General features: G+C 44.3%; 2 protein-coding genes across 3 annotated transcripts in view; one reads left to right on the forward strand and one right to left on the reverse strand.

Annotated features, from left to right (window-relative positions):
- Positions 1–337: 337 nt before the first annotated feature.
- On the reverse strand, positions 338–17,473 carry LOC138677347 (THAP domain-containing protein 2-like). The gene is made up of 4 exons (XM_069767406.1): positions 17,345–17,473; positions 14,022–14,112; positions 9,160–9,355; positions 338–7,293 (listed from the first exon to the last, which is right to left on the reverse strand). Exons 2-4 carry the CDS (start codon positions 14,087–14,089, stop codon positions 7,003–7,005), a joined length of 555 nt encoding a protein of 184 aa, XP_069623507.1. The 5' UTR covers positions 14,090–14,112; positions 17,345–17,473; the 3' UTR covers positions 338–7,002.
- A 166-nt stretch (positions 17,474–17,639) lies between these two features.
- The window catches only part of LOC138677355 (myoneurin-like), a 70,478-nt gene continuing 63,715 nt past the window's right edge, over positions 17,640–24,402 (forward strand). The window contains exon 1 of one of the 2 annotated variants that reach the window (XM_069767418.1): positions 17,640–17,694. The gene's annotated coding sequence lies outside the window, so the exon portion shown is untranslated. Of the gene's footprint in view, positions 17,695–23,255; positions 23,422–24,402 lie in introns of those variants that run through there. The other variant, XM_069767427.1, reaches the window with a different exon arrangement.

Here is a 24,402-nt window from a genome sequence, read left to right on the forward strand (position 1 = left end):
GATGTGATATTCATATTGCCCACACCTGTTACTAGCCACAGGTGAGTTTGAACAAGCATCACACTCTTGAGACAAAGTTGTTTACCCACAATTTTGGACAGATGCCAACAATTTTGTCTGGCCCATTTATGGGGTTGCGTGTGACATTATTTTCAAATTTTGCTATTTTTTCCTCTTTTTTTTTGTGTTGTTCCAATACACACAAAGGAAATAAACATGTGTATTAACAAAATGAGTAACTGCAATCATTTTTTTGGGAGAAATACTTTATTTTTTCGAACAATTTGAAGGGTGCCAACACTTTTGGCCATGACTGTATAACGGAATCCAGCACTCCTTGAGGCAGAGAAGATAACATTTTATTGAATTTGCAATAAAAAAAAAATTACGCTTCGCTGAAACAACTAGAAATTATTCAGACAGATTACATGGAAGACACGTGGGCAAATTACCAGAAAGGTGCTGTACAGAGAATGGGTTTCCATATAAGAAACTCACTGATGAAATACCGATGAGTAAAAACTGAAACCGATAAAATATTGATGAAAATGTGGAAAAAACCCCGTAAAAACTAGTTGCCTCCAAAGATATTCACATCTCTAATAGTTGAGTCAATGAGCTGGCTCTGCTATGTTAAAACCATTTTTAAAAAGGGTCCTTTGCACTATAGAGTGCTGTGTTTCTTTTTCTCTTCTACAGAATTTGTTCAGCTTGATACTTACAAGTGCTTCTCACAAAATTAGAATATAAGCAAAAAGTTTATTTAAATTCTTCAATATAAAGTGAATCTCATTAGAGTCATTACAGACAGAGTGATTTATTTCAAGTGTTTATTTCTGTTAATGTTGATGATTATGGCTTACAGCCAATGAAAACCCAAAAGTCATTATCCCAGTAAATTACAATACTTTATAACACCAGCTTGAAAATGATTTTAAAATCTGAAATGTTGGCCTACTGAAATGTATATTCAGTAAATGCACTCAATACTTGGTCAGGGCTCATTTTGCATCAATAGCTGCATCAATGCGGCGTGGCATGCAGGCGATCAGCCTGTGGCACTGCTGAGGTGTTATGGAGGCCCAGGTTGCTTTGATAGCAGCCTTCAGCTGGTCTGCATTGTTTGGTCTGGTGTCTGATCTTCCTCTTGACAATACCCGATAGATTCTCTATGGGGTTAAGGTCAGATGAGTTTCCTGGCCAATCAAGCACATTGAAACTGTTGTATTTAAAATCAGGTATTGGTACTTTTGGCAATGTGGACAGGTGCAAAGTCCTGCTGGAGAATTAAATTTTCATCTCCAAAAAGCTTGTCAGCAGAGGGAAGCATGAAGTGCTCTAAAATTTCCTGGTAGACGACTGCGCTGACTTTGGTCTTGATAAAACACATTGCAACTATAGTAGCAGATGACATTGCTCCCCAAACCATCACTGATTGTGGTAACTTCACACTAGTCCTCAAGCAGCTTGGATTGTGGCCTCTCCACTCTTCCTCCAGACTCTGGGACCTTGATTTCCAAATGAAATGCAACATTTACTTTCATCTGAAAACACCTTGGACCTCTGAGCAACAGTCCAGTTCTTTTTCTTCTTGGCCGAGGTAAGACGCTTCTGGCGTGGTCTATTCGTCATGAGTGGCTTGACACAAGGAATGCGATACTTGTAGCCCATGTCCTGGATACATATGTGTGTGTTGGATCTTGAAGCAATGACTCCAGCAGCAGTCCACTCCTTGTGAGTCTCCCTCAAATTTTTGAATGGCCTTTTCTTAATCTTTTCAAGGCTGCAGTTATCCCTGTTGCTTGTGTTCCTTTTTCTACCACACGTTTTCCTTCCACTCAACTTTCCTTTAATATGCTTGGATACTGTACTCTTAACAGCCAGCTTATTTAGCAATGATCTTTTGTGGCTTACCCTCTTTGTGGAGTGTGTCAATGACTGCCTTCTGGACATCTGTCAAGTCAGCAGTCACCCCCATGATTGTGGAACCTACTGACAGACTAAGGGACCTTTTTAAACACTTAGAAAGCCTTGGCAAGTGTTTTTTGTTAATTATTCTAATTTACTGAGATAATTACTTTTGGGTTTTCATTGGCTGTAAGCCATAATCATCAACATTAACAGAAATAAACACGTGAAATAGATCACTCTGTTTGTAATGTCTATATAGTAGGAGATTCACTTTTTGTATGGAAGAACTGAAATTAACTTTTTGATGATATTCTAATTTTGTGAGAAGCACTTGTACAATCTGTTAGCAGAGATTTAGTAGTAGCTATATCTGCCCAGATGGTTTCCCCGCATCTGTGCGAGTTTCCTCCAGGTTCTCCCCATCATTCAAAATACATCCTGATAGGGAATATAGATTGTGAGCCCCAATGGGGACAGTGATGTTAATGTCTGTAAAGTGCTGCAGAATATGATGGTGCAATATAAATAAGCCAAATAAATGTGATGCTTTACTGATATATGTAATTGATAGTAGAACATAAGGGGACAGAAAGCAGAGCAAGATTTGAAAAAGAAAAAAAAATGTCATCCTATGTAACATGAGTTACTTTCTGCTCTCATGAGTGCTCGTAAAGCTGTCATCTATTTTGATTTATTTTATCTGGTTATTTAGAACGCCAATCTAAGCTGACATTTCGATAGAAGGAAGGGTTGCAGATGGAGATTTTGCCTGATAGAGTTTACAATGAACAGGAGTAAGCAGTCCCAGAGAAGCTAAAAACATATACTATATGTCTATTGAGTACACATGTATTAACATCAGAAAACAGGACACCAAGTATCATATTTTGGAGACCAAGCATCATATTTTGTATTTTTAATAAAATGTACTATGAGCATACAACCACTTAAATCAAAAATGACATTAGGGATATCATAAAAATATATACTTTTTCTAAGCAAATACTGGTTTTCAATATTTGACATTTTAAAGGGAATCTGTTGCCAGGTTTTTGCCACCTAATCTGACACCAGCATAATGTAAAGACAGAGACCCCCGAGTCCAAGGGTGTGTCACTTACTGGGCTGCTTGTTGTAATTTTGATAATCTCCTGCTGATAAAATGACTGTTTAGCACTACTGGAATAGTAAATCTACTGCCATGTTGTCCTCCATATTTATGAGCTCTGTATAACCCCACTGATTGAAAGTTTTGTGTATACACTGTGCATAGGCAGAAAGCTGCCAATCAATGGCGTGAAAGAGTTAGGGTAAGTCCACACATTCAGTATTAGGCAGCGCTTTAGACGCAGCACATGTCCGCTCCGTTCAAATCACTGCCGACTATTGAACGCAGGTGATTCCACATGTGTTCATTGAACCGTGCGGAATCACCTTGCCCCAGTACATTGTACGGGTGATATTTATCTTGTGGAGATTCATGTCTCCGCAAGATAAATAGACATGCTGCAGTCTGGAAAGATGCGCCACATGTGCGTCTCTGCGGGTGATCCGTGGGTGCCGGTGCATGCATAGTGGAGATGGATTTTCTTGAAATCCCATCCACTGTGCTATAATATCTGGCCGCTGCGGATGTACGTAGCGTCCAATCCCCAGCGTTTACTGACCGTGGGAGCACACCTTGTTCATTGCTCAGCATTCAAGGAACATGTAGATCTGCATCAGAACATAACTGATTTTTATCACAATCTGTAGTAAGCAGCTCAGTACAGGAAGTCATATTGCTGGAAACAGGGTCTCTGCTCCTATATTATGCTACCCTCAGTTGGAGTTGCTGACCCATTACCGTTAAGCATTTAAAAGTTATAATCCGTTACATATATTGCTTCCATTTTTATGCCACTGCTGTTTTTTTTATTAGCCTACTGACTATCTAAAAATTAAGCTCATATAATTAATTTTAATAAGAGGCTAAAATGTATATTTTGCCTTTACTTTCCATAAATAAATATAATTATGTGCTAAGCAATATCTACATGATCGGTAAAAATAAAAATTATATTATATACACACACACACACTTACTGGGGATCTGATCACTGGGAGCCTTAGTCTACCTGTGAAGAGCTTTCCCAAAGTCCTCGATGTGAATGGAGTGGCGGTGCACATGTTGACCACCACTGTATTCGAGCGGTTAGGTCATACATGCGAAACTCTGGCCGTGGGCCAAATCTGGCGCTCAGGGTGATTATATTTAGCCAGTGATGCCATATGGAGGACTATGTGGGTCCAGTATTCTGTATGGAGGACTATGTGGGGCCCATTATACTGTGTAAAGGGCTGCATGGGATCACAGTTAGGGCATCATACTCTGTATGGGTTACCATCATTTCCCAGGGGATATGAGGGTGTGGATTACAGTAGGGTCATTATATAATACGTGTGGAGGAATTCACTGTGGGGTATCATACGGTGTTTGGGGGCACTTTTGTTGGCATGATACCTTATGGGTGCAATGAAAGGGCAATCTACTGGCTTCAATAGAAGGAAAATTACTGTGTAAAGTTTTGGGATATGCTCTTCTGTGACCCCACCGAATAGGAAGATTTTTTTTTTAAATAAATATCAAAGTTGGCCTGAGACTTTGTCCATGTTTTTAATTTTGGCTCTCTGTGCATTGGAGTTTGACATTCCTGGGATAGCTGATAAATGTTGTTCATGGACCAACCCTTTTAAATAGTAGACTTGTTGTTGCACTTGAAAAACTGTAGTGATAATCCCCGTCCATAGAAGATCTAATAGGCATTTGTAGTGGTTTTTAAGGAGAATGAGAGAAACTAAATAATGGATAAAGAGATTTTTTTTTTTTCGTTAAAAAACACCACAATTCACTGACCTGCATTTATTGGTAAACGGTTTGACATTTTACTAAAAGAGAGATTTAAATCCATAGAAGACAAAGATGGGAATAGTAATGTCTTATATATACACATTTATAGTACAAAGTGTACGGTACTGCAGTTCACTCCAATACAAGTGAACAGGGCTGAGAAGCAGTGCCTAACTCAAATCTACAGACAAATGTGTGAAGATGGTGAGCGGAGGGGGTCTTCTTGTATTTCCCCAATCTCATAAAACAGTGTTAACCTCTGGTATTGTGCAGTATATTATCATTGTGCCCTAAACTAAATCATATGGTTTAGCTAAAAAAATGACAAAAAGCCCCCAATAGGGCATGATCCCAATAGGGCATGACCCGGGCAATAAACGTAGGCAGTATGGTATGGCTCACCTGGCACCACTCCTATGCAGATATATTATGCATTATGACTGTAGATTTATTTAAAACACTGGCGGTACGCACATATAGATGTTATAAAAACACCGCAAACTATTCATACGCGTATGTAGCTTTTTTTTTTCTTTAAAGACAAGTCCAGCAATAATTTTACGTGGCCAATGAGCTCCTCTGTCACAGTGAAATAAGGGATTGAATTGATATCCAAATGAGGCTGAAGAGCTATTATAGATCTGAAGCCTGTGTCACTCCAGCTCTATTCCTACCCCAGCATTGCCTCCTCCTGTTTGACTGATGGCTCCTTTGCCTGAAGTCACATAGAATACAGGCCATCAGTCAAGCAGAAGGAGGTGGCCGGGACTGGTGGGGAATAGAGCTGGAGTGACAGAGGCTTTAGATCTGCAGCCTTTATTTGCAGATCAGTTCAAATGCTGAATTCGCAGTAATGGAGGAACGGACTGGTCATGTAAAAGATATTGCTGGATTTGCGTTTGAAAGAGTTAAAACGTGCACATAAATGGTTGGAAGGGTGATTCCATTTAAAGGAGAACAAAAGATTAAAGCTGGTTTGCTATTAGTAATTTAAAGTCGATGTCCACCTTTGCAGTCAACCATTCTGTGAATTGCTCCACTGCATGTAATATTACATTGTCACTACTGAAGCAGCAGGGAAGACAAACAATTAAAACATAGCTATAAAATATATACAGTCCAGGAGGGTATCTTTTATAACTTAGCCTATGTACACCAACACAACAGATGTGACTGAAATATACACTTTCTGCTTTAATTCAAGGGGTATTACAAAAATATTGCATTAACCGTTCAGGAATTACATTTTTTACATAATCCTTCTATAGTATCAGGCTGAAAAGTAATTGGACAATTGACTGACGAGACGTTTTATGGTGTGATGTGGCATGTTATCTATTATTAAGGCGATAAAGAGTCTGGAGTTGGCTCCAAGTGATGAAATGGCATTGTAGCTTGTGGGAACTCTCAATATGCTATACAAAGAGGTTGTCAATGCAAACAATTCCTAAAAACAAGGAATACACTGGCAAAAAAAACATGGAAGAATATTCAACTGAACTACAGGGAATGAGGCCCTTGGCTCGGAAAAATAACATCTAGTCAAGAACTCTAAAATGGGGTAATAACCTTGCCCAGATCTAGAGACACCTTAACTAATGTACAGGTTTTCTCTCAAGATGTAAACCATGACTTTCAAGAACAAAAAAGTAAGATTAGACTTTGCTTGATGGCATATAAAAAAAAAGCCACCGGGTTCTGGAAAAAGGCTCCAAGGACAGATGAAACCAGGCTGACAACAGTTTTAAAAAAGCAAAGGAAGAGCTCCTTATCGAAACCATACCACAATTTGTCAAATGTGGTGGATGCAGTCTTAAGACACAGGCAAAGTAAGTAGAAATGTTACCCAAAAGGTTGGGTAAAAAGCCTTTCTTTGGAGATACATTTCGTCCAGTACTAACTGATGATGTGACAGCTTTCTTTATACAAAGATGCACATTGTGGTTGACATTTCCAACCTAACGGCAACATCCTTAAGTAGGGGTCACGACGCTAAAATTTATATACCATTCTTCCCGATTTTCCAACAACTTTTCACAAACTGATTCTTAACACAAATTAAATGAATAAAAAGTATAAAACTCTGTATATACATAGCCTTACTGAGGAGCTCTTCAACAGGTGCATATAGATACAGTTGAAGCAGCGTATCGAAGCACTTGTACACTTTGGAAGGACACAGATAAGGGGATCAATTGTCTTTACACAGAATCTTCAGTTAAGTTAAGTGACTGAACCTTAAATTTTAGCCTCCTGAATTTCTGCTGGGTGATCTTCAGCCTCCTTTTCACATTGTGGAGGCTGCTTAAAGCTTCATCGAGCCGCTTTTTTAGAGCCTTTGGACTGTCTGTAATGCAATAGTCATGTTCCACTATAACACGTTTGTCCGCTGACTCTGGAGTCGGGGCCTTCTCTGGTAGTGAAGCAGGTGGAATGGAAAACTTTTCCTCAACTTCTTCAAACACTGGATAAGAAATTTGTGATTTTCGATCCTGTAAAAGGCAGTAAACCAAAAAATCATTATTGGAGTACTGAAATTACAAAGTTGCAGGTATGTAAGACAATAACTAGGCAGAATATGGGCATTTACAGCATTATTAGTATATTACTTTTTAAGGGTAGATGCACATGTCTTTAAGGCACTGGCAGAACCGCCATATTTTCCAAAGTGAAAACGCTCCAGGAAAATGCCGGCGGTCCTTTTCTGCAAGGTTCCCAAATAGAAGCTTATATATACACACAGTGCCATACATACAGTTTGACACACTCCGTGCAGGAATGAATGTGTCGCATGGATTTATGTCTTTTTACAAATTAAGGAATTTGCTCCTCAGACCTTGTGAGGGCATCACATCACAGAACCAGACTCCAATCAGAGGACAATAAAACTTTCACACTCCAATATTTATGGCCCTCTCCCATACTGATCGGTTATGCTTCTTGTCTTATCTATGCATTATCTCTCTGCTGTGTTGTGTATAAATATGGGATTCTTCAGAATTTGTTTTAGTCTTTGCCTGATGAAGAGACCTGTGTAGTCTGGAAAGCTTGCAATTTGTTACCATCTTTTCAGTTAACCATTAAAAGGTATCAACCACTGAGGACTCTCAATTCTAAATATTTTTCTATCTACTGGCTAACACGGTACCAAGATATCTATCTTTTCTGACATACAAGAACCTCAAAATTAACCCCTTCACTACGCGGACAATTTTCGTTTTAAATTTTTTTTCCTCACCTTCTTCCCAGAGCCATAACTCATTTTCCTGTCTATATGGGCAAATGAGGGCTTGTTTTTTTTGTATGACGACTTGAACTTTGAATGACATCATTCATTCTACCGCACAGTGTACTGGAAAATGGGGATAAAAATCCAAGTGGAGAAAAATTGTGAAAAAAAAAATATCAGCAATTCTGATATTGTTTTTCAGGGATTGTTTTCACGGTGTACATTTTATGGAAAAAAAAAAATGTGACTTAACAATATAATTCACCTCATCAGTAAAATTACCGCAATGCCAAACATGTCCAGTTTTTGTTTGTGGTGAAAAAAAAAAGTCAGAAGTTTGAAAATAAAAAATATTGGGTTGCGTTGCCATTTTCTGAGACCCTTAACGTTTTCATTTGTTGGTCTATGGAGCTGTAAGACAGCTTATTTTTGGCAGTGGGAGACGTTTTTATTGATACCATTTTGGGATAGACATTTTGATGAAAAACAAAACACAATTTTGGCGTTCTTGAATTTTTTTTATGTATGATGTTTATCAATCGGGTTAATTTTTATATTTTGATAGATCTGACTTTCCATGTGGTATCGCCACTTTCAGTAATTTGTTTTATCATCGACTTTATTTTTAATGGAGGTGGTTTGAATTTTTTAAGTTTTCTTTTTACATTTATCACTGACCTTCTTAGTTCCCATAGGGAGGGGCTTGAAGCTACAATTGTCTGAGTGCTTGTGTGATACACAGTGATCCAACAGCATTGCTGCATTCAGCAAAAAAAAAAAAAATCACATTTCCTTCGAAGCCCAGCCTCAGGCAGGTTTTCAAGGGAGCCCCATAAGAACAGAGGAATTTTTAACAGACCCCCTGCTGTCATAGTAACCCATCGGCGACCTACGATCAAGTCATGGGCATGCCGATGGGTATATGGAATGACGTGCCCCATACCGGCATGTGTTAATTGCCGCTGTCAAGAGTTTGACAGGTTAACAATCACAGGTGACCATAACAGCCATAACCTGACGAGTATGGGGCGAGCTCACCCCTTGATCTCGCTCCTAACCTGTGCCGTAGTGAAGGAGTTAAAGGTGAAGCGATCTCTAAAAATATAAAAATATATACACATTTACATACTTTTCTTGTTTTCCAAGGGAACGCAAACACCGTTGGCACAGCATCAACCCTCAGCCGAATGGTCTGACCAGTCCGGTCAAAGCAAAATTCCTCAAAATGGTCAGAGCACAGCACTGCTTTACAAGATGGCTTAAAGGTGTCCCGTCGCATGTTTGTTACCCACATTTTCAGAATTTCAGGTCGCCCATGTGGAAACCTAAAAACAAAAAAAAAAAGTTTTATTATGGTTGTACTACACAGAAATTCTGCAGATTTAAGTGAAACAGGAACAGGATTAAAGTGATGAATGATTTGAAATAAAACATTATTAGACGCATTCTACTGGGTCAGAAAAAATTGGTTTCTTTTTAATCCCGAAAACAGTGCCACACCTGTGCGTGGGTTTTGTCTGTTATTGCAGCTCAGCTGAATCACTGGGGCTGAGCTACAATACCACATACAAAACGTGGACAAGTGTGACACTGTTATTCAGAGGAAAAGTGGCTATGTTTTCTTAATCCGATACTACTCCTTTAAAGGGACTGTGCCCTTTCAGTTACCGTTAGTCCCCAAGTGTGGTCAATGCCAGACACCGGTAGCAGCGGCAGTAGCTCGCCAGGGGAATGCGAGTACATGAAAATAATCCCTGGGTCACCTTATTGAGTGACCAAGACACTAGGAATGAACTGACAGGATGCTGACATTTTACTCCAATCATTCCACCTTCTACAAAAAGGAGAAAAGCCAGCTGAAGGCCAACAAACACATCAGATAAAAGTGAGCTAACCATGCAATGGGCATAGCTGCGAACATGAAGCTCTTTAATGTCTTGGAAGAGTCTAAAAGGGTATTCCCATGTCCAAGATCATAGCCCAATGTGTTGTAGTTGCAACCATGGATGCCTAAGGTCCTGCAATACCTGCACATGAGGACAGAGAAATTGTGAATCAGAAGAACTATACTACATTTCTAATTGAAGGCATTTGCTAATAATATTATTACACCTACTAAATATTGGGATACGACCTTGGAGATGGGAATACCCCGTTAGGGCAGAATGACCTATGATAAAAGATCTGGGAGAGAACTGTGGGAGTCCGTTTTACGCAGTGTGAAGGCCACATTTTCAATAAAATCTAACAGCTAAATGTCTTTTTATCTTAGCCATGCAGAAATCTCCAGAACTAAAATGATGGACAAAGAAATGCAAACTGGGGACAGCCTTAAAACAAAAATGTACTGTCTGAGTTGAAGATAATGTTTCATTGCATATATTAAAATTCTACTATTGGATGAAGCCATGAAATTGCCGTAGGATAATTTTTAGGTAGAGGCAAATAAAAGCTCTGGGGGATCTCAGAGAAGGCTAGAAATCATTCCAGATGTGCTTTATTTTGATTCCATCAGGCTAAAATCTGAATCCCAGAAAGATTCAGCTAAAGGGAATCGTCACCAGGATTTTATTACATCATTGGAGAGCAGCATGATAAGGGTAGAGACCTTGATGCCGGCGATGTGTCACTTACTGAGCCGCTTGCTGCAGTTTTGATAAAATCCGTATTTTATCTGCTGCAGCTCTACCACTTCCCTGAATGTTGAGCTCTGTATACCCCTGCCCTCATCAATAAGGGACAGCTTTTTATGCTCACGGTGCATTGGCCGATTTCAGTCTATCAGTGCTTGGGGTGGGGTTACTCATGAATATGGAGGACTACCTGGCAGCAGGTTTACTAGTCCTCCAATGACAATCCCATTACTAAAACAGTAATTTTATCAAAATGACAGCAATCAGGCCAGTAAATGACATCACTGGAATAAGGGTCTCTGCCCCTATGCTATGCTTCTTTCAGATCAGGAGGCAAAAACCTAGCGACAGATTCCCTTTAAAGTGATATATGCTGCAACAGATAGGAATTTAAAGGGAACCTGTCACCCCCTCAGGCATTTGTAACTAAAAGAGCCACATTGTGCAGCAGTAATGCTACATTCTGACAGGGTTCTTGTTCCTGGCACTGCTTCGATAATCGCTTTTGAAATTTGTCCCTCATACCTCGTCCCCGGCGCCTGCGCTGTTATTTTTTTTCTTTTTCGGGCATGTGCAGGTGCGCTGCCCTTTGAACTTTCAGCGCAGGCGCTGGGGACGCTAATGAAGGAAGAGGAGGCGGCGCCAGGCGCGCAGAGGTCATGAGTGATAGCTGCGGTGCGTCTGGATTAGATGGGAAAGACCTGCCCCTGTGGCGATTTCGAGGTATGAGGGACATATTTCAAAAACGATTATTGCAGCAGTGCCAGGAACAAGAACTAAAAGAGCCACCTTGTGCCGCACTAATGCTGCATTCTGACAAGGTGGCTCTTTTAGTTCTTGTTCCTGGCACTGCTGCAATAATCGCTTTTGAAATTTGTCCCTCATACCTGTGAAATCGTCCCGGGGGGCAGGTCTTTACCACCTAATACAGATGCACCACAGCCGTCACTCAGGGCCTCTGTGCGCCGCCTCCTCTTCCTTCATTAGTGTCCCCGGCGCCGTTTTTTTTTTTTTTTTTGGGCATGCGCTACCCTTTGAACTTACAGCGCAGGCGCCGGGGACGCTAGGGAAGGAAGAGGAGGCGGCCCCCGGCGCGCAGAGGCCACGAGTGACGGCTGTGCTGCGTCTGGATTAGGGGGGAAAGACCTGCCCCCGGGACGATTTCGAGATATGAGGGACAAATTTCAAAAAGGATTAATTCAGTAGTGCCAGGTACCCGAACTAAAAGAGCCACCCTGTCAGAATGCAGCATTAGTGCAGCACAAGGTGGCTCTTTTAGTTACAAATGTCTGAGGAGGGGGTGTCACGGGTGCCCTTTAATACGAAATGGTTATACTCTTAAATTGTCTAAGGGTCACTTCCGTCTGTCTGTCCTTCTGTCTGTCACGGTTATTCATTCGCTGATTGGTCTCACCAGCTGCCTGTCATGGCTGCCGCGACCAATCAGCGATGGGCACAGTCCGGTAGAAAATGGCCGCTCCTTACTCCCCGCAGTCAGTGCCTGTCGCCGCATACTCCCCTCTGGTCACCGCTAACACAGGGTTAATGCCGGCGGTAACGGACCGCGTTATGCCGCGGGTAACGCACTCAGTTACCGCCGCTATTAACCCCGTGTGTCCCCAACTTTTTACTATTGACGCTGCCTATGCGGCATAAATAGTAAAAAATGTAATGTTAAAAATAATAATAAAAAAAACCTGCTATACTCACCCTCCATAGTCGCTCGTGCCGGCCACCATCTTCCGTTGCAGGTTCCGGTGGCAAAGATGGTATGGGAGAAGGACCTGCCATGACGTCACGGTCATGTGACCGCTTAATTACAAAACCCAGCACTCAACTTGTTGTGAGAAGAAAATTGGGTACTTTATTTTATCCCAACGCACAATTCAAACGTTTCGGTCACACATGTGACCTTCGTCAGTGACAAAGGTTGGGATAGTAGATATATACTGATGGCTAAATACGTTGCCAAAGAATGGAATGGTACATAAATGCCGATGGCTATAGGCGCTGCCAGTGTTATCCAGAGTACAGCGTCTATCTTAAATGAGAGTCTCTTAATGCAGCCTTCAGGAGAGCTGATTCCGCGGTGTCCACGCCTGCGCTAAAGACCTGCCATGACGTCACGGTCATGTGACCGCGACGCCATCACAGCGCCTGCGCTAGAAAGACCTGCCATGACGTCACGGTCATGTGACCGCGACGTCATCACAGGTCCTGCGCTCATACCAACCCTGGGACCGGAAGCTGCCGAGGACTACAAGGGGTCCTCGGAAAGGTGAGTATATGTTTATTTTTTAACCTGTGACAAACCTGGCTGGGCAATATACTACGTGACTGGCCAATATACTACGTGGCTCTGTGCTGTATACTACGTCACTGGGCAATATACTACGTGGCTCTGTGCTGTATACTACGTGGCTGGGCAATATACTACGTGGCTGGGCAATATACTACGTGGCTGGGCAATATACTACGTGGCTGGGCAATATACTACGTGGCTGGGCAATATACTACGTGGCTGGGCAATATACTACGTGGCTGGGCAATATACTACGTGGCTGGGCAATATACTACGTGGCTGGGCAATATACTACGTGGCTGGGCAATATACTACGTGGCTGGGCAATATACTACGTGGCTGGGCAATATACTACGTGGCTGGGCAATATACTACGTGGCTGGGCAATATACTACGTGGCTGGGCAATATACTACGTGGCTGGGCAATATACTACGTGGCTGGGCAATATACTACGTGGCTGGGCAATATACTACGTGGCTGGGCAATATACTACGTGGCTGGGCAATATACTACGTGGCTGGGCAATATACTACGTGGCTGGGCAATATACTACGTGGCTGGGCAATATACTACGTGGCTGGGCAATATACTACGTGGCTGGGCAATATACTACGTGGCTGGGCAATATACTACGTGGCTGGGCAATATACTACGTGGCTGGGCAATATACTACGTGGCTGGGCAATATACTACGTGGCTGGGCAATATACTACGTGGCTGGGCAATATACTACGTGGCTGGGCAATATACTACGTGGCTGGGCAATATACTACGTGGCTGGGCAATATACTACGTGGCTGGGCAATATACTACGTGGCTGGGCAATATACTACGTGGCTGGGCAATATACTACGTGGCTGGGCAATATACTACGTGGCTGGGCAATATACTACGTGGCTGGGCAATATACTACGTGGCTGCGCAATATACTACGTGGCTGGGCAATATACTACGTGGCTGCGCAATATACTACGTGGACATGCATATTCCAGAATACCCGATGCATTAGAATCAGGCCACCATCTAGTACTCTTATATTTAACGTTGCACATACCGGTGAAATGACTTTCCACATCCACGAGTCTGTCGGCTTGTGCAATTGATGGCAGCACATGCGGGCATTGTTAGATGCCATATAAAGCGACCTGTAGTGCAAATGGAAAATGCAGTGAATATTTTGTTTCTTACCATAACTGTAAAAGTTTATATGAAACATTTTGTATTAAAAAAAAAATCAATCAGTAGATGCACTTTGCAACAGCAAAGAAAAAAAATCATGAAGTCTGAGATCTTAAAGGAGTTTTCCAGCCTTTGACAATTGACGCCTTATCCCATTGTGCTTGCTCATTGCGTTTCTCTGACCGCTCGTTCTGCAATTATTCACTTACCTGTATAGTCTCAGCTAGTGTGGGCTCACCTAACTACATGACCCAGACCGCCACTGTCAGCAGCTGTCTGTGGGCCGGCATACACATTAGATGGTCAGCTGATCCCACCAAAATGGGAAGACGGACAATTTGCAATTGCACATACTTCTGTTACTGAAAACGCTTTCCACAAATATGATTTTACAGCACGTGTATTGGTTCTTAGAAACCCCATTCATATATATGAAAGTGTCACAGAAACGTTTCCATATCCGCCATGTATGAAGATATGTATGACAGTCTGTGTGAATGAAAGCGACTGGCCTTTCCCTTTTTTTCACATTCCAAGCAGAAGTACAGATTTGCTCTTTGTCAGTTACAGCCCTAAAGCTGATAACTCACAGGGGCGCTATGATCAGCCAATGATCCAGAGGCTCATTTCTTGGTTCTCAGTCTCTCCTGTGGGACAGTAAATAGTCACAATGGCAGCACGGATGGAGTTGGGTTCCTTCTGCAGGACTCCAAGTGGCACTCTATGCTCTGCCATTATCAACTAATAATAACGGGAGATTAGGCTTTCACAACACTATCCGGCTCCCCAGAGTGCAGAATACTAGGGGGAACGTGACAGCTAATTATTGTTGCTGAAACAACAGGCAGCACGAATCACACACCAGCTCCATTACAGAGGCCAGGTATGCTCCACTCCGAATTGCAGAGGGGGTTCAATAAAAATATACTTTTATTGTGTAAAATGCAGATCTTGCTGTAATGGCGCTGTAACACTAATTACATGGATACATTTGGTGGTGAAATCAGCTTTGTGGTTCTTCTGTAATCACCACTTGAAGTTTTCTGCTAATTAGATTTCGGTGCACAGGGGCCGGACTGTACACGGGGTCTTCTCCTCCTGTCTGTGATTCCCCGGACCCTCTGCTGCCTATTCTGACATCTCAGCGGAGATCAATCACTCATAGACCAGAGGCAGGAGGAGGGATCGGACTGTACACGGGGTCTTCTCCTCCTGTCTGTGATTCCCCGGACCCTCTGCTGCCTATTCTGACATCTCAGCGGAGATCAATCACTTATAGACCAGAGGCAGGAGGAGGGATCGGACTGTACACGGGGTCTTCTTCTCCTGTCTGTGATTCCCCGGACCCTCTGCTGCCTCCAATCTATGAGTGATTGATCTCTGCTGAGATGTCAGAGGAAGCAGCAGAGGGTCCAGGGAATCACAGACAGGAGGAGAAGACCCCGTGTACAGTCCGGCCCCTCCACCTGCCTCTGGTCTATGAGTGATTGATCTCTGCTGAAATGTCAGAGGAGGCAGCAGAGGGTCTGGGGAATCACAGTCAGGAGGAGAAGACCCCGTGTACAGTCCGGCCCCTCCGCCTGCCTCTGGTCTATGAGTGATTGATCTCGGCTGAGATGTCAGAGGAGGCAACAGAGGGTCCGGGAATCACAGACAGGAGGAGAAGACCCCGTGTACAGTCCGGCCCCTCCACCTGCCTCTGGTCTATGAGTGATTGATCTCTGCTGATATGTCAGAGTAGGCAACAGAGGGTCCAAGGAATCACAGACAGGAGGAGAAGACTCAGTGTACAGTCCCACCCCTCCGCCTGCCTCTGGTCTATGAGTGATTGATCTCGGCTGAGATGTCAGAGGAGGCAGCAGAGGGTCTGGGGAATCACAGTCAGGAGGAGAAGACCCCATGTACAGTCCAGCCCCTCCGCCTGCCTCTGGTCTATGAGTGATTGATCTCAGCTGAGATGTCAGAGGAGGCAACAGAGGGTCCGGGAATCACAGACAGGGAGAAGACCCCGTATACAGTCCCACCCCGTGCACTGAAATCTAATTAGTAGAAAACGTAAAGTGGTGATTACACAAGAACCACAAAGCTGATTTCACCACCAAAGGTATCCATGTAATCAGTGTTATAGCCATGACTTTACTTTATACTACAAACTCACGCTGGCAGATTTCCTTTAATTTGCTTCCCAGGGATCATGTGTATAAGAGGACTAATCCAAGAGGGTGGTTTCTGGGGCCTTTTCCCTGCATCGTTCCCCTTGACTGACAGGTTTCTAAAAGACATATTAGTCTAGGGCAGTGGTCCCCAACCTTTCTTACCTTGTGAACCACAATCAGTTCTCAGAGATGTTGTAAGCCACACCTGGTCATCTGCCTCCCCCCCACACACTGCAGTGACACCCACTACCTGTATAAAGACAACCAAAGCTTCCCCACAGAAAGCACGGCGGCTTGGCGGTTAGCACTGTAGCCTTGCAGCGCTAGGGAAGCTACACTGTGAGCCCCAATGGGGACAGCGATGCCAAGGAATTAACGGCGCTATAGAAGGACAATAATAAATAGGGAATGCTGGATGAAAATCCCACATTGGGATCAGAGGTCACCTGCAGCCCCCGCACTCCGGCTGGCAGTACCCCTGTAACGATGATGACCCCTGGCCTGCACTGGGGGCACAGTCACTTAATATGACATGATGACACATTACTAGAACTACAGGGGCTGGATCTGCGGGGGCAGACACCCTGATGGAAGCACCGCTCACTCTCCCCTGCAGTCCCCCGCACTCCGGCTGGCAGTACCCCTGTAATGATGACGACCCCTGGCCTGCACTGGGGGCACAGTCACTTAATGTGACAATGATGACACATTACTAGAACTACAGGGGCTGGATCTGCGGGGGCAGACACCCTGATGGATGCATCGCTCACTCTCCCCTGCAGCCCCCCGCACTCCGGCTGGCAGTACCCCTGTAATGATGACGACCCCTGGCCTGCACTGGGGGCACAGTCACTTAATATGACAATGATGACACATTACTAGAACTACAGGGGCTGGATCTGCGGGGGCAGACACCCTGATGGAAGCACCGCTCACTCTCCCCTGCAGCCCCCCGCACACACGGCCGCTCCATGAGCTGCGAACATGCCCATGTATCCTGGCACACACCAGTGCTGTGGCGTCCGCACCCGGGCCACCTCACCTGCTCCACAGTGGCCTCTCGCACCCTGATTTTCGCACTCGCTTTCCTCCTGGAGTATCACAAGGGGTTACATTTTGGGGAGCCTCGGAGCAGGGTCAGGGTGTACCAAAATGGCGCCCGAGATCAACTAAAAAAAAAGATCCAAACGAGTCGTCACTGGCGTTACCACGTCACCTGCGCAGGACAGCCAATCAGCTTTGGGCAAGCGACGTGTGACGTCACTGAGCAAAACACTTTTTTTTTTCCTCCCTCAACAAACTTTATTAACAAACACGTACTGAAGAAACTCCCACCTGGTTGCGTCAGTACGCCTGGGGTTGGAGCGAGGCTGCAATGGGCAGAGAAGAGAGGTGAGTGAGCAACATGTCATATGTGTGCTGCTCGTGGGTTCTGTGGGCACGGGCACACATTGTACACCTGAATAAATGGCTGCATGTCACTGTGCACACGGTCTGAATCTACACATGCTTTATTATGCTGCATAGTCCCTAGCCATTGCAACCAATCAGGTTACAGCTTTCATGTTTGCAGGCAGGTTTGAAAGTGATAGCATCAACCTGATTGGTTGTCCAAGGTATCTCCTCTCCTGTGCTGTCATTTTTTTTTCCAGTAGTTTTATAAAAATGCCAACTATTTCACCTTTTTATTTATGGTATTGACCCTTACAAATGGTGTACCAAAGCATGCCACGTCCATAATGCTAAAGGGGTTTTCCCACTAAGTGCATTATCATTATTGATGAGCGAACTTGCGGGGATAAGGTGTTATCTGGGCATGCTCGTGTGCTAACCGAGTGTCTTCGGTGTGCTTGAATTATATGTTCGAGTCCCCGCAGCTGCATGTCTCTGGGCTGTTCGAGAGCGCAACATATGTATGAATTTCCTATTAGTTTGGCAATCTCTGTATGTGTTGTGTCTAACAGCCCTGAGACATGCAGCCTCGGGGACTCGAATATACACTGCTCAAAAAAATAAAAGGAACACTAAAATCCCACATCCTAGATATCACTGAATGAAATATTCCAGTTATAAATCTTTATCTATTACATAGTGGAATGTGTTGAGAACAATAAAACCTAAAAATGATCAACGTAAATCACAACTAATATCCCACGGAGGTCTGGAGTTGGAATGATGCTCAAAATCAAAGTTGAAAATGAAGTTATTATTATTATTATTATTTATTTCTATAGCACCATTGATTCCATGGTGCTGTACGTGAGAAGGGGTTAAGGCCCCTTCACATTAAGCGACGCTGCAGCGATACCGACAACGATCCGGATCGCTGCAGCGTCGCTGTTTGGTCGCTGGAGAGCTGTCACACAGACCGCTCTCCAGCGACCAACGATGCCGGTAACCAGGGTAAACATCGGGTAACTAAGCGCAGTGCCGCGCTTAGTAACCCGATGTTTACCCTGGTTACCATCCTAAAAGTAAAAAAAACAAACAGTACATACTTACCTAACGCTGTCTGTCCTCGGCGCTGTGCTCTGCACTCCTCCTGTACTGGCTGTGAGCACAGCGGCCGGAAAGCAGAGCGGTGACGTCACCGCTCTGCTTTCCGGCTGACCGACGCTCACAGCCAGTACAGGAGGAGTGCAGAGCACAGCGCCGAGGACAGACAGCGTTAGGTAAGTATGTACTGTTTGTTTTTTTTACTTTTAGGATGGTAACCAGGGTAAACATCGGGTTACTAAGCGCGGCCCTGCGCTTAGTTACCCGATGTTTACCCTGGTTACCAGTGAAGACATCGCTGGATCGGTGTCACACACACCGATCCAGCGATGTCCACGGGAGATCCAGCGACGAAATAAAGTTCTGGACTTTCTTCAGCGACCAACGATCTCCCAGCAGGGGCCTGATCATTGGTCGCTGTCACACATAACGATTTTATTAACGATATCGTTGCTACGTCACAAAAAGCAACGATATCGTTAACAATATCGTTATGTGTGAAGGTACCTTTACATACAAGTTACAGATATCACTTCCAGTAAACAAACTAACAATGACAGACTGATACAGAGGGGCGAGGACCCTGCCCTTGCGGGCTTACATTCTACAGGATGGTGGGGAAGGAGACCGTAGGATGGGGCGTTGCAGCAGCTCCAGTGTTGGTGAGGCGGTAGCTGCTCCAGTAGTGGTGAGGAGGCAGCGGGGTCAGTGCAGGCTGTAGGCTTTCCTGAAGAGGTGGGTTTTCAGGTTCCGTCTGAAGGATCCGAATGTGGTTGATAGTCGGATGTGTTGGGACAAAGAATTCCAGAGGATGGGGGATATTCGGGAGAAGTCTTGGAGGCAGTTGGATGAGGAGCGCATAAGTGTGGAGGAGAGAAGGAGGTCTTGGGAGGACCGGAGATCACGTGAGGGAAGATGTCGGGAGATTAGTTCAGAGATATATGGAGGAGACAGGTTGTGGATGGCTTTGTAGGTCAGTATTAGTAATTTTAACTGGATACGCTGAGGGAATGGGAGCCAGTGAAGAGATTTGCAGAGGGGGGAAGCAGAGGAGTAGCGAGGAGAGAGATAAATTAGTCGGGCAGCAGAGTTAAGAATGGACTGGAGAGGTGCAAGGGTGTTAGCAGAGAGGCCGCAGAAAAGGATGTTGCAATAGTCAAGGCGGGAGATGATGAGGGTATGCACAAGCATTTTAGTAGATACAGGCTGATCCAACAACAGTGGAAATGCCTCAAGACAAGGAAATGATGCTCAGTAGAGTGTGTGGCCTTCACGTGCCTGTGACCTCCCTACAATGCCTGGGCATGCTCCTGATGAGGCGGCAGATGGTCTCCTGAGGGATCTCCTCCTAGACCTGGACTAAAGCATCCGCCAACTCATGGACAGTCTGTGGTGCAACATGACGTTGGTGGATGGAGCGAGACATGATGTCCCAGATGTGTTCAATCAGATTCAGATCTGGGGAACGGGCGGGCCAGTCCATAGCTTCAATGCCTTCATCTTGCAGGAACTGCTGACACACTCCAGCCACATGAGGTCTGGCATTGTCCTGCATTAGGAGGAACCCAGGACCAACCGCACCAGCATATGGTCTCACAAAGGGTCTGAGGATCTCATCTTGGTACCTAATGGCAGTCAGGCTACCTCAGGTGAGCACATGGAGGGCTGTGCGGCCCTCTAAAGAAATGCCACCCCACACCATTACTGACCCACTGCCAATCCGGTCATGCTGAAGGATGTTGCAGGCAGCAAATCGCTCTCCACGGCGTCTCCAGCTTCTGTCACGTCTGTCACATGTGCTCAGTGTGAACCTGCTTTCATCTGTGAAGAGCACAGGGTGCCAGTGGCAAATTTTCCTATCCTCATGTTCTGTGGCAAATGCCAAGCGTCCTGCACAGTGTTGGGCTGTGAGCACAACCCCAATCTGTGGACGTTGGGCCCTCAGACCATCCTCATGGAGTCGGTTTCTAACCATTTGTGCACACACATGCACATTTGTGGCCTGCTGGAGGTAATTTTGCAGGGCTCTGGCAGTGCTCCTCCTGTTCTTCCTTGCACAAAGGCTGAGGTAGCTGTCCTGCTGCTGGGTTGTTGCCCTCCTAAGGCCCCCTCCATGTCTCCTAGTGTACTGGCCTGTCTCCTGGTAGCGCCTCCAGCCTCTGGACACTACGCTGACAGCCACAGCAAACCTTTTTGCCACAGCTAACATTGATGTGCCATCCTGGATGAGCTGCACTACCTGAGCCGCTTGTGTTGGGCTGTAGAGTCCGTCTCGTGCTACCACGAGTGTGAAAGCACAACCAACGGGCAGCACGGTGGCGCAGTGGTTAGCACAGCAGCCTTGCAGCGCTGGGGTCCTGGGTTCTAATCCCACCCAGGACAACATCTGCAAAGAGTTTGTATGTTCTCTCTGTGTTTGCGTGGGTTTCCTCCGGGCACTCCGGTTTCCTCCCACATTCCAAAGACATACTGATAGGGATTCTAGATTGTGAGCCCCATCGGGGACAGCGATGATAATGTGTTCAAAACTGTAAAGCGCTGCGGAATATGTTAGCGCTATATAAAAATAAAGATTATTATTATTAACCAACATTCAAAAGCATTGGTACTGAGATGTGGTCTGTGGTCCCCACCTGCAGAACCACTCCTTTAATGAGTGTCTTTATAATTGCCAATTTCCATCTGTTGTCTATTCTATTTGCACAAAAGCATGTGAAACTGATTGTCAAACAGTGTTGCTTCCTAAGTGGACAGTTTGACTTCACATAAGATTGATTTACTTGGAGTAATATTCTGTTGGTTAAGAGTTCCCTTTAGTTTTTTTTTTTGAGCAGGGTAGTATTCGAGCACACCGAAGTCACAAGGTTAGCACCCGAGCATTCCCAGAAAGCACCATATCCAGGCATGCACTCTCATCACTGTCACCTATCCATGCCAAGGGTCCAACCACTGAGACACCCCCCCCAAAGGTCATGGAAAAGAGTCCCAAAGCTGTGTGTGTGACTGGAGTAGTAGTGTACATGCTCGACCTCTGCTATATTGACTCCTGATGCAATGGTTACCTCTTTGAGCGTAATTGTGGGAAAGCGACTGGTTACTATGGCACCTGGGGGCTGCTGAAGGCCCCATAACTACCCTGTTAGTCCTCCACAGTGGTATTGCAGTCTATAGTATGAGCAATTGGAAGATCATAGGTGCAAGACCAATAAAGGGACCCCAAAATATAAATTAACCTCTTATCTCCTCTTGAAAACTGCTAAAAAATAAACATATTTAGTATTGTTGTGTCCAAAAAAAAGTCTGATCTATGACAATGTTAAATTATTTAAACCGTAAGTTTAAACCCCAAAAAGAAAATGATCGGAACACCAGAATTGCTTCTTTTCATTGGAAACCCAACCGTCCCCTTTCTCTCGTCCTGCCCTCTTCCCTCAAAAATACAATAAAAAGCGATTAAAATGTACTTGAAAATAATATAAATGAAACCTTTGGCTCAGGATGGAAAAAAACAACATTCACAGAGAATCAAGGGCAGAAAAATAAAAAAGTTATTGATCTCAGAAAACTAAAGCCAAAACTATATTTCTTTGTCTTAACAAAACTCAAAATTTTAAACAACTAAAACAATAATAAAAAAAAATCTGTTCAGTTTATTTTCTGTCGCTTTAACAACAATCACATCTCTAAATGTCTCTCTTACTGTAGAGTGAACGGCGTAAAAACAATGTCGGACTAGTGTTATTTGCAGTGTTGCTACACTTGTAATGCTTTTTCCGTTTTCCAGTACGTTATACTGTAAAATAAGTAGTGTCATAAAAAACAAACCCTTAAATGGCTATGTTGACAGAAACATTAAAAAATGCCAGGTTCATAAGGGCTTAAAGTGTTTTATTTTCTTTTAACACATTTCAACAGGATACCTTTAAAGATTAGCATAGTTGTGAACATTTCAAGGGATGTTGGGATGTCCCCCAACTACATCTTTCCCCACTCCCATAAGTGCCACTGCCCCTGGGAAATCTGGTATAGTTGCATGGCCTAGTGAAATGCGTTGCAAAAGGGCGTAGCAGAAATCCTAGGACTGTAGGGTGTCCACCTGAGTCCCCCAATTTGAGCGTGTTCCTGGTATTAATGAACTGTTACATGACAAGGAGACTACTACACCTGACAATTTTAGAATTATATTTTCCATATTGATATTTCTTTTTGTATGAGGCCACTAGAGGGCAGAATAACTGTGTCCATTTGTGGAGTCGGCACCCTTCCTCTGTTATTTCTTAGACCAGTGGTCTGAAAAGCAAATTTCCCTCAGCAACTGTGTACATGACCATTATTCTGGGGGGCCACATGGAAAGCTGTGCACAAAACAAAGCCTAACACACACACACATACAAGTTCAACTGCTCGCCATTCTGGTAAATTACATCATTGCTGTACTTTGTTACAGAGAACCTGTCAGCAGGATTGTGCATAGTAACTGTGAGGCAGTGACCGGTCTTACAGGAAGGGATCGCTGTTTGTTCTCCCCAGGATGCGCACGGAGGCGTAGTGAAGCCATGAGGGAGCATTGCAGTCGCAGGTGTAGCAGTGATTGCAGTGGTGAAGCAGTGACCATCATCACAGGTAGGGGTCAATGTGTTCTCCACAGGTTGTGCGCGGACCCATATGAAGGCCGTAGGAGTGTATGGAAGTCACGGGCGTAGCGGTGGCTGCAATGCAGACTAGAAATAATAAAAGTAAGTGATAGTCTTGGAGATGCTAGTGTCCAAGGCAGATGTAGGGGAAACCTGCTCTGGGATGTTGTATTGTGAAACAGACTGCAGGATGGTAGTCGGGCAGTCCATTTCATTCCAGGCCCGGGTTTTCCATGTGGCTGAAGGCCACAGGTTTCTTTGTTAAAAGCCCTGCAGTAGAGTGTTTGAGTGTGTCGGGGCCAATTTCAGTTTTGGTGTAGGTGAGAGTGCAGAGCAGAGGCTCTGCAGAGCTTTTTCTGTGTGAAGAGACACTGGAAAGAGCAGAGCCAATAGGCCTGGCACCTACAGCGTACACCGTAATGGTAACTGGTCTCGGAGGTGGACTGTCTTGTGCCCAGAGGTGAACCAGAGGTAGACTGGTGTGTGTAATGACTGCAAACAGGAGGATATCAAGGACTGTGTACAGCTGTGAGTAAAAGACATTGACACGGCGGTGCAGTCGCCCACGTTTACTAGTCAAAGGGAAGGCCAATGTGTTTAGTGACTGTAAACGGAAAGATGCCGTGTAGTATGTAGTGCGGTGAAATGGACACTAATACTATGCACTGAGATTAGACGCACTTGTATGAATTGGGACATTTATTGCTTTGAAGAGACACATTAAAGGAGTTTTGTGTGTGAACTTTGTGGGTCACTGACTCCTCACTGCATAAGTGTGCTACCACTGCACTACATAACCTACAGACAGTGTCAGGTTGGTGCTGTTATACTGATTAAAATTATGCCATGGCTGATGAAATCCGTCTTGTGGTTGTTGTTTAGTCATTATTTTCAGTTTTGAGTTAATGATATGCCCTTGCATTTTTTTTTTTTTTTGGTCACTTTACACCATGTTTGACAAATCTCCCCC

This window comes from Ranitomeya imitator, chromosome 1 (assembly GCF_032444005.1).
Source record: "Ranitomeya imitator isolate aRanImi1 chromosome 1, aRanImi1.pri, whole genome shotgun sequence".
Taxonomy (NCBI): Eukaryota; Metazoa; Chordata; class Amphibia; order Anura; family Dendrobatidae; genus Ranitomeya; species Ranitomeya imitator.

Bases quoted from the DNA above. Each gene is read 5' to 3' on its own strand.
- LOC138677347 (XM_069767406.1), bottom strand. From the start codon at position 14,089: ATGCCCGCATGTGCTGCCATCAATTGCACAAGCCGACAGACTCGTGGA. The intron at 9,356-14,021 runs GTATGTGCAACG...TTTTGTTTTTAG, and splicing joins TGTGGAAAGTCATTTCACCG to GTTTCCACATGGGCGACCTG. The intron at 7,294-9,159 runs GTATGTAAATGT...TGCCTTTTACAG, and splicing joins TCCCTTGGAAAACAAGAAAA to GATCGAAAATCACAAATTTC.